At 35.7% G+C, this 10,430-nt stretch overlaps 1 protein-coding gene across 1 annotated transcript; it reads right to left on the reverse strand.

Annotated features, from left to right (window-relative positions):
- Nucleotides 1–2,583: 2,583 nt before the first annotated feature.
- Nucleotides 2,584–6,376, reverse strand: LOC145072624 (U-box domain-containing protein 13-like). The gene is made up of 4 exons (XM_079019081.1): nt 5,891–6,376; nt 4,657–4,773; nt 4,113–4,565; nt 2,584–4,025 (listed from the first exon to the last, which is right to left on the reverse strand). The coding sequence occupies exons 1-4, from the start codon at nt 6,161–6,163 to the stop codon at nt 2,919–2,921; spliced, it is 1,950 nt and encodes a 649-aa protein (XP_078875207.1). The 5' UTR covers nt 6,164–6,376; the 3' UTR covers nt 2,584–2,918.
- Between the last annotated feature and the right edge of the window lie 4,054 nt (nt 6,377–10,430).

A 10,430-nucleotide genomic window follows, 5' to 3' on the forward strand; every position in this document is an offset into this window, starting at 1 on the left:
TGAGATGTTAAATTCCACGTAAAAGTTCCAATGTTCAAACTCTAACTAGCCAAATTATCACTAGTGTTCAGTTATTGACTTTTCATGTGAGCAGTTTGACGTAAGCCACTAAGAAGATACGGTTCACCTAAAACACTTTATTAATTTAGTTAACTTTTTATATTATTTAATTTGAATTTTATACGTCGTTAATTGATTTGGTTTGATTTAATTTAATTTAAAACAATAATAATATTTTTTTTATTCATAATAATTTTACTAAAAAGATAAAATTTTAAGCACTATAAAATACACATAATAATATAAACATTAATGTATCAATTCACTTGCATTGCAAAACTTCTGCCACATGTCCAAAACAGATCCATCTATTACACATCACCTCATGACATGGGGAGTCATGCTCGGTATTTCTAGCGGCTAACGTGGATGCTAAAGAGACATTTCTTAATTCTTATGAGGTCTTTGAATCGATTATATATTTGCAGTATAGCTCCATCCCTCGTAGATGTTGACCACCTTTGAGTTCAGTCACTGATAAAGGCCACTATAAAATAAAATGTAAATTAAATATGCAAGCTTAATAAAATGAAAATAAATTATTAAAATAATTATTCGATGCAATGTTCATCAAATAAGGCCAACAAGGCATGTATGTCTCCTGTGACATACTTTTTTCGTCAGTATCATGTCACGCGGCAAATTTTGTTTTAAAACAATTAATCTTCACGTGTTAAAATGTTATATTATATCAAAACACATAGCATGTCTAATCATGTATAAATATGTGTCGTAATCATTTATAAAAATATGTGTCAAGGGTATACAGTTAGATTCTTTTTCAAACATCAATGCAAAGTCAAAATAAACACGCAGTGCCTATCAGCATATGAAATGCTTAACTGAAAATGACTCAAATGATGTGTACCTAATTTTCACAAATACTAACATAAACCAACATATATAATATTCGGATGGAGATCCAATCCCAAACGATACTCATTGTCAAATTAAATGATCCTCACCGCCTCCTTCCCAAACACATATATATATATGAAACAATTAATAATCACTAACACATAAAAAGGCTCAATGTAGTACGTCTAATAGCTTTAAGGTATGTCTCAAATTCCTTAAATCCCAAAACATATCATAAACCATAATTCCATCAAGGCCTTATTGATAATAAATAAATAAATAAATAAATAAATAATAATAATACACCATCTACTTACCAAACACATATGTAGTCATGATCTTTTACGAATCCATATATTCCCACGAACCCCTCTTATTTTGAGAACTCTTTGTCTAAGAATTTATTTCAAAAAAAACCTTTTAATAATTTAAGATTTTATTTCATAAACCACAATTTTTTTTTCTAATGATGTACATTTTATGTCATAATACATGCATATGTGCATAAACATAAAAGTGCATATGTGACATCACAAAAATAACAAATTTCTTTTCAGCAAATCATATGTATGAATGTATTAAAAATAAAAATAAAATTGGAAAAAAAGAATTCTCAAAATAAAAGGGTTCGTAAGAATATATATATTAGCTCACAAATATATATATATATATATATATATATATATATATATATATATATATATATATATATATATATATATAGGTGAGAAAGGTAAGAAATGAACCGTTTGTATGTTTTTTGGAGAAACAAGTAATGAATCATTAGATGATACAAAAATAACATGAGTAAGAAGAAGTTGGCTGAAAAAACGTTTTGATGATTTATTTTTTTAGTGGCTCAAATGATGATTCTTTTACAGACAATTTTAGTTATTAATGTAAAAAAAATGAATCTAGGTATCCTTTTTTATGGAGATTTTTTTGTAAATTATCTTATTTTTGTATAACTTAATGGTTCATATCTTTGTTTTGACATGATTTCATTTCTCACAATTTTTCATAAAAGTTTTGTTCTGACATGATCCAAAGTCTGTATAGATGTATATAAACTATTTAATTAAATAATTTTATAAACAAATGTTTATGTAACAGGTAACAACTAAGGCCTGAGGGAGCCCATGACTCTAGTGCACGTCAATTAGTGGAGCCCATATAGTATACCTTCTGTCTTCTGCCACTGTCTTAGTGTCTTCTTTTCAATAGCCCAAATTTGATATATGAAAATCCACAAAACAAAACTGCTAACGAAAAGATATGTAAAATGATAATATGAGGATATTTGGTAACAACTATATTTTCCTGTTTTCCCCCTCTTTTCATTTTTTTAGTTTTTGTCACGTGTTAACAAAAAGATAATTAAAAAAATTCAAATTTTGGCATTTTGATCCATGATATTATAAACAGGTGCGTTTAACCTAAAATATGCAAATTAAATGTACTTTGGAATAACTACCGGTAACTTGTTTTTTACCCATTATGACAACATACATATATTTATTTACCAATAATAGCTATGTATTATATTATTTTTACCAACAATATCAATGTACTTGCATCTTGCTACCAGTATAAACATTGTACTTTATCAATTGCGTATATTGCTATAATCAATAAATAAACGCAAGCATATTGCTATAATCAATATAGACAATGTAACTTAATTAAAATAAATATCCTTCCATTAAAACCGAGGATAATACCAGTTTACACAACACAGTCAGATCACATCTCTTTATCCCCCCCCCCCCCCCCCCCCTCACTATCTCCCACTTTCCCTTTCTTTTCTTGTATCCGTTTCTAGTAATATCCTCGTCACACAACATACAAGAAATTCAAAAAAAAAACAATTTTAAATTAAATCGAACCAAGGGGCGGGCCCGGTGATCTTCCACCTCTCGCCTACCCCCAAATACCATCTTAAAAAACAGATATCAATGGAACAACAAAAAAAAAATAAGAAAAAAAAAAAAGTTGTTGGGTCAGGGTAAGGGTAAGTTACTCTGACCCAACAACTTGTGTTGTTCCGTGTATCTGTTAATCTTCTCCAACAACTGTCCCGCTTTTCTCTTCCCCCTATCCGTCCCATGATGAAGCAAATCCACAAGAACCTCCATTACTCCAAGCTCCTGCGCCTCCACCAAATACTTATGATCACCCGAACACAAATGCACCAAAACCGCCGCTGCATTCTCTTTATTCCTCGGGGACCCACTCCTAATAAACTCAACCAAAACCGGGACCGCATCCGCTTTCCCAATCCCCGCTTTCCCTTCCACATGACTCGACAGTATCGCCAAAATCGCCAACGCCTCATCTTTCATTCCGCCTTGTGGCTCAGTCAAAAGCTCCATCAAAGTCAAAATCACACCCGCCCTCACCGCCCTCCCTTTGTTCCCTTGATATATACACAAATTAAACAACGCAGTCGCCGCGTCCTTTTTCCCTCTTTGTGTCCCTTCACTTAACAACACCACAAGCGGCGGAATTGCCCCTAATGATCCGATTGTCACCTTATTTTCATCGATCACCGAAAGACTAAAAAGAGTCGCCGCTGCGTTTTCCCTCGCTTCCATGCTACCTTTTTTAAGAACATGAACGATCCCCGGGACCGCGCCAGACGACACGATGTTTCCTTTATTGTCTTCGCAGATCGAGAGGTTTAAAAGCGCGGTCACCGCGTGTTCCTGGGTGCGCGAATCCGGCGCGGTTAGCAAATTCGTGAGGAGCGGGATCGCGCCGGCTTCCGCTATCGCGACGCGGTTGTCCGCGTTTCGTTTCGCCAAGAGACGGATTTCGGCCGCGGCTGCCCGTTGGTCGTCCGGGCTGACCGATTTTAGCTTCGTCAGGAGGGTGTTGATCATGGAACGTTCCGCAGGCGTGCACGCGGAGGATGATGACGACGACGATGATGATGACCTGGTGGATCTTTTCGGTGGGTCCATTCCGTTTGTTTCGCACCATTGCGCAATTAGGCTTCGTAGGACGTAGTTCGGGATTAAAGCAGTGCTTGTTAGGTTTTGTTGTGTTTTTGGACATGTTTGGTGCCCTTGTTCTAGCCATTTTTCAATACATGTTCGCTCGTAAGTCTACAAAAATAGCAACATACTTTCATTAACTTAAATAAAATTAGAAGATACATATATGTATAAATATATATATAAAATTATATATACCTGTCCGGTTGAGACAATGACGGGGTCTTTCATTAACTCGAGTGAAATAGGGCAACGGAAGTCATCTGGAATAAGGGTAGTTTTGGAATTTGGTTTGGGAGGGTTGGAAGTGGAGGAATCGGCTCCGGGAGGGGGTGAATGTGAATCTTGGGTGGAAGGATTGTCGGTTTGGACGAAATCTTTGATGTGTTTAAGGAGCATTGACATTTTTTCTATGGATTCGCCTGGGTCTCCATCACTTGCGGATACCATTTCATGGAGTGTTATTGATTCGTGTGTGAGATCGTTTATTCCGGTGAGTTGTAGTTTTTCAACTAATCGTTTTAGGACATCTGGATCTGCCACCACGTCATTGCCCTTGTTGTAGAGGGATGACAGGTCATCAGTTAGTTCGACATCTGGCATGTCGTTTTTTCCTTTGGCTCTTCTGAATTGAGCAACAACTAACGCAACCTGCATGCATGTTGGAATTTATGTCATTTATGTAAATTCCATGTATTTATTGATAATGATGATGATATGAAGGGAATAAAATGCTTTTCACCTGTTCTTTTACTTCATCTGATATGTCAAGCTTCTCGAAACAAATTCCATCTAAATCTTGTTCCAAACGCTCTGTTACATCTTGATATTTTTTCATGATTTCCTCCCTCTCTAGGGCCTGGATACATAGAAATAAGTTGTAAGTAGTTTTTCTTTATTTAAGAATCATGAAATCTATGATGAAATATGTAATTAGATGTATAACATAAAAGAGCAGAGTTGCCTACAAAACCAATCACATTCAAGAAATACATTCATACATAGAAACATACAAGGATATGACCTAAGAGGCAAGAGCAACTTTTTTTCCCTTAATAATTATCATAATCTTTTTGTCATTCTTGTTTGCTTCTGCTTCGCGTTTTGAGTTATTAAACATCACAACTATTTGGAATGCTAGTTTGTCTTTACTAGATCTGTAATTTATGGGATTCATGTTGCGAATTAAGTAATTGCACACATATGGAAAGTTATCGTACGTTTCAACATGGGATACTTAAGAGGAAATTAACATAGAAATGAACGTAAAATTATCATGGATCTAAAATAAGCAGGAATCTTTAACCTAAACTATGGATCAAAGTCATATGCCATTATTCATCAAAGTTACTGTGTGCAAACAATTTGAAGGGATGAACAACTATCCCACTTGATTATTCATTAGTGAGCTCATAGTTAATAAGAGTTATGTCTCATATATATACAAAAAGATCAGTAGTAAACTGTAATCTTTGTTTTCTGAATCAAGTATAGAGCAACAGATAAGTTTAATGGTAGTATATCTGTAAAGATTCTACAAACACAGCAAATCTTCATATAAATTACACAATTCTCAATAGATAGCAAATGAATGTAGCTGATTGAACCAAGAAGACAATTACTAAACCCTAGGGTTGTTCAAATTACGGGAGAAATTAATTACATATTCTCATTCTAATAAATCGCATTAACACAATCATATGTAGAAATACGCAACACAAACAAACAAATTCAGTACGATTTAAAACCCTAGGTTGGCTTCCAGTCTTGGAATGGTTCATTGACCGATCTTTGGGTAAGTTAACAACAAAACTAGCATTAAATTTCTAGAAATTGATGTAGGAAGAACACGAATGTTGCAATTTCCAACAGATATAAGAGCTAAAAGGTACCAAAAAGTAACCAGAAGTTCAAACTAGATACAAAAAACAAAAAACCTAAAAGTCAATTACAAGATTCGATTTATAGAAATGTACCAGATAAATCTTGCTGGCTTGACTCCCTAATCGAAGCAACTCTTTAGCAGATTCCAAAGCCTCCATTAACGAAAGCAACGATCGATAGGATTCATCAGGGAGGGGGTCTTTAATATCACGAATCTCTTCAAACAACGGACTCAAAAGCTTCAATCTTCGAGCTAAATTGAAAAACGGCTTCCTCACCGTACACCTATAATCCGATATCAGTGATATCTCGCTCACGAGATCAATCAGCTTCAATACCACCCCGCCTTTCCCTCCTTCCGCCATAACAACTAACAACAGCTTCCCAAATTCTCAAAAGATCTAAAACAAAAACCTCCTAACCACTTTCAAGAACTGAAGCGATTGAAGACGAGATTATGCCAAATCGATAGTGTCAGCCACCGGAGACCGAAGGAGGTCAGGGTCGTCTCTCCATGAAAGAGAATATAGAGTGTGATGATGGTGTCACGAGCAGGAACAGAGAAGGAGAGGAGGGTAGGATTTGGCTTTTTGTGTTGAGAGTGGCGCGGCTGGTGTGAGCTTAACCTAACAATTAACCATGGTTGAGTTTAGTGGTGATTCTGTTATTGACTTTTTAGCTAGTTCTTAGCTGGAAGTGAGAATGCAACGACGATTCTTCAGCTTAAACGGCTCCGGGTCGACTGGGGTTAGTTTCAGTTATTTTTTAATAGCTTTTAGAGCAATAATTCTTAGTTTCAGAACCTTATAGCTTAATAATGTGTACTTGATGCATCTAATACTGTAAGTTACTTTGAAATTACATAAAGAAGATGGGTCGACTCTGGGTCGACTCAGTTTTATTTGGTTATTATTTTTTAGGACTAAATTACATAAATGTTTTATGTCCTTGCAAAATATATCATGTTTGATTGTTAGGAGAAATTTATTGCAATAATTATCCTTTAGTTTGGAAACCCTTGCAAGAATGGTCCCTACGAGCCATTATGTTTAATAAGCAACATGAAGTCAAGACCTGTCCTTCTGAAATGACTAATATATTTATCTCTCTTTGATTCTCTATGTCGATCCCTAACTCTCTTTCTTCAACCCATCACATCCCTAAAACAATTAGCCATCATGAGAAATTAAGCATTACCATCGTTTAAAACAATCTAAGATAAAATCTATAGACAACCAACCAACTCATCATCAAATGAACCACCAACGTCCCCATCGGCACATATGTAATCATGTGCTTTTTAAGTTGACTATGAAGAAACATATGTAGTGTAAACTTAAATTAATGTAAATAAACTAAGAAATATAGAAATGAAGCCTTGTATTTGATTGTGAGGTTTAACCATCAGGTTATATACATTTATATACATAGAGATTACCTATATAGAAAACGAGATAAAGGTACATCAAGAACTAGTTAAACGCTGTTATATTTATATCTTTAACATTATTCCCTCGAGTTGGAGAATCAAACATGTCCAACTTGACTGTGAAAGCAACAAATTGTTGAAACATAAACACTAAGCAAGAATTCTTGAAGAAGACGACGAAGTCGAATTCAAAAAAAGCGAAACATAAATAAAGAATATTAGAAATGGAATCTGGAGTAGAGGGCTAAATCTTAAATAGTGGAACTTGATAAGTGGAATAAGAACAAAACACCCAAACTTGAATAATGGTGTACCCAGGTTCACCAATCAGATCAGTGCCTACACAGTCACAGCTTAAAAGCAACCAACCATCCGGCCCATCATATTAATACATATCCGGGTGTAATTGGATCGGCACATAAACGACAAGACACAACTGTTCAACCCAACCAACCTATGAGACAATAATAATACATAGCAAACAAAAGAAAGAAACGAAACATATCCCAGAAGTTATGCAAGTACAAGATCCTGACAATAATAAAAATATAGAGCGGTACATGAAACCTAGTTGTATTTACCCGGTCAGTGCAAGTTACCGGATAAAACCTTGTATCAAAGAGATTAAAGATGACTATAAAAGTTGGTGGAGACACGATGATAAGGTAATGTTTTGGTAGAACAAGGAACCCTCGCAATTCATCTTTAAGCTTTATAACGACAACTTACTTAGGCCTCGGAAAGCCATATTGGGGCCCATCCCTCGGTATAGCTTTCTAACCTAGTGTTTGTCTCTTCTTTGCAGCGTGCAATCCAGAGTGCCCATTAAAAAAGGTTCTCGTCGACCAGCTACCATGTACCTGAATACCACGTAGCAACATTGGCACCATCCATGTCATAAATCTGAGAGTAGTATTTACTAATAGCAACACAATAGGTGCAACCTGCACTATGACTCACCATCGTCAGCCAAAAGGGCATACTTCACCATGCAAAGGAGGAAACAATGTAAGACTCTTGCACAATGTATTTACAACGCAGCAAGCACAAAAGACCAAGATAAATGGTGATGAGCCAATCCTGATACAAGGACATAGCCATGACATATGTGTCCATAGAATATATTATGACAGTGGAAGTTCAATAGAAATAATATACGAACATAATTTTTCTAAGCTACCAGAAACAATGAAAAAGATGCTCAGATAACCCGATTCGCATTTAACAAACTTTACAGGGCACTCAGTATGGCCCTTAGGGTAGTATCATTGCCATTGACATTACGAGTCCATCAAACAAAGGCCGGAAATACACATATATTAAACTTCACAATAATACAATCCTCATCGCCTTACAACATTTTTTTGGGAGGAGCGCTATGAAAAAGTTTGAGGCAATCACATCCACAATACATGGACTAATCTGATGTCGAACCTTAATAGGATATAAGACTGTACATAACGAACCACTGCTTGCCCCAATGGCAACACTCATAGCGTAGAAAAGAGATCCGACAATAGAAAGTCCACAAACAGCCCAAGCAGAATCCGGAATGGTTATAATAAATAATGATTACCTATAACAGGGATTTGAGTTAGTTCTACGTTTTCAGGGGTGCTAAAAGAAAGTTTGATACAATTGTTAAAAGAAAATATCGACATATTCGCTTGGCAACCAACATATATGGATGGGGGACCGAGGAAAGTGATATAGCACAAGCTAAAGGATAAGATAGGAACGAAGCCAGTTACACAAAAGAAGATAGGCCAATCCAAGAATGAAACAGGGCAATAAACGATGAAGTGGACAAATTGGTGAGTGTCGAAATACTGAAATAGTAAGAGAATCGATGTTCCTATATTAGGAGGCCAACCCGGATTTAGTTAAAAATGATGATGGACAGTGGAGAATGTGCGTCGACGTCACGGATTTAAATAAGGCATGCCCAAAAGACTGTTACCCATTACCAACCATAGACGAAAAATAAAATCCTTGCACGGACACAAATGAAAAAGCTACCTTGATGTATATAAAGGTTACCATCAAATTTTCATGCATAAAGGTGATAATGAAAAAACCTCTTTCCATACAGACAGCAGTTTTGTAAAACTCGTTGAGTTAGCCAATAACCTGACCGAGTACTCCCTACTCGTCCCCTTACCGAGGCGAGTTACAAAATCTGAGTACTCCCCCATCGACCCCTTATTGAAGCGATTAGTGTTGTAAAACTCGGTTAACTCGGTAATTAATATGTATAATATACTTAATGATTTATTATTTAACACACATATATGTGATTATTACTACATATATATCTTAAGTTTTCAGTAATTATTCACAAAGTGAGACCATTGTGTGTTTTTCAGTTTTTGTGTTTTCACAAATATCTAATTTTGTTATATATTTCAGTTAACTTATGATTTTGACATATATAATTTGGTTAATTTCCCTAAAAATATGTCTACATGAATTATCGAATCTGAGTACTCCCGAGTACTCGCTACTCGGCAGTCAGCCGAAGCCGAACAGGTACCGAGTAGTGAGTTCTACAGCCTTGACAGACAGAGGAACATTATGTTACACCAAAATGCCTTTCGGTATAAAAAATACAGGGGCAACCGACCAAAGGCTAGCAGACAAAATATTTGAATAACAAATCAGTAGAAATATTGAGGTATATATGGGCGACATGGTCATCAAAAGTCACAATGACGATCTCTTTTTAGAAGACATCAAGGAAACTTTCACAAATTTGCGAACTGTAAATATGAAATTAAACCCCAAAAAATGCCTCTTTGGAACAGAAAAAGGCAAGTTTTTGGGTCACATGATTATGAAGGAAGGAATCAGGGCGAACCCTAATAAAATAGAATCATTGTTGCAGTTACGATCACCCCGAACTATAAAAGAAGTTAAGGCACTAAATGGTAAGCTAACAACAATGGGACGATTTCTAACTAAATCAGCAGAAAAAACACTACCTTTTTATAAAAAAAATGAAGAAGGTATTGGACAAAAAGGATTTCAAATGGACAGAGGATGCAGAAATGGCATTTAAAAGACTCAAGATATCACTGGCGGAGCTACCCGCGTTAGCGTTACCAATCCTGAGAGAAATACTAACACTCTACTAATCAATATTGAAACTAGTAGCAAGTGTGGTATTGGTAGCCAATAGGCGAGACAAGAAGCTACCTATATAT

Source organism: Lactuca serriola, chromosome 9, assembly GCF_051521515.1.
Source record: "Lactuca serriola cultivar US96UC23 chromosome 9, Lser_US96UC23_V15, whole genome shotgun sequence".
NCBI lineage: Eukaryota > Viridiplantae > Streptophyta > Magnoliopsida > Asterales > Asteraceae > Lactuca > Lactuca serriola.

Coding starts and splice junctions, on each gene's coding strand:
- LOC145072624 (XM_079019081.1), bottom strand. CDS start 6,163: ATGGCGGAAGGAGGGAAAGGCGGGGTGGTATTGAAGCTGATTGATCTC. Junction 4,566..4,656: donor CAGATGAAGTAAAAGAACAG/GTGAAAAGCATT, acceptor ACATGCATGCAG/GTTGCGTTAGTTGTTGCTCA. Junction 4,026..4,112: donor TCATTGTCTCAACCGGACAG/GTATATATAATT, acceptor CTATTTTTGTAG/ACTTACGAGCGAACATGTAT.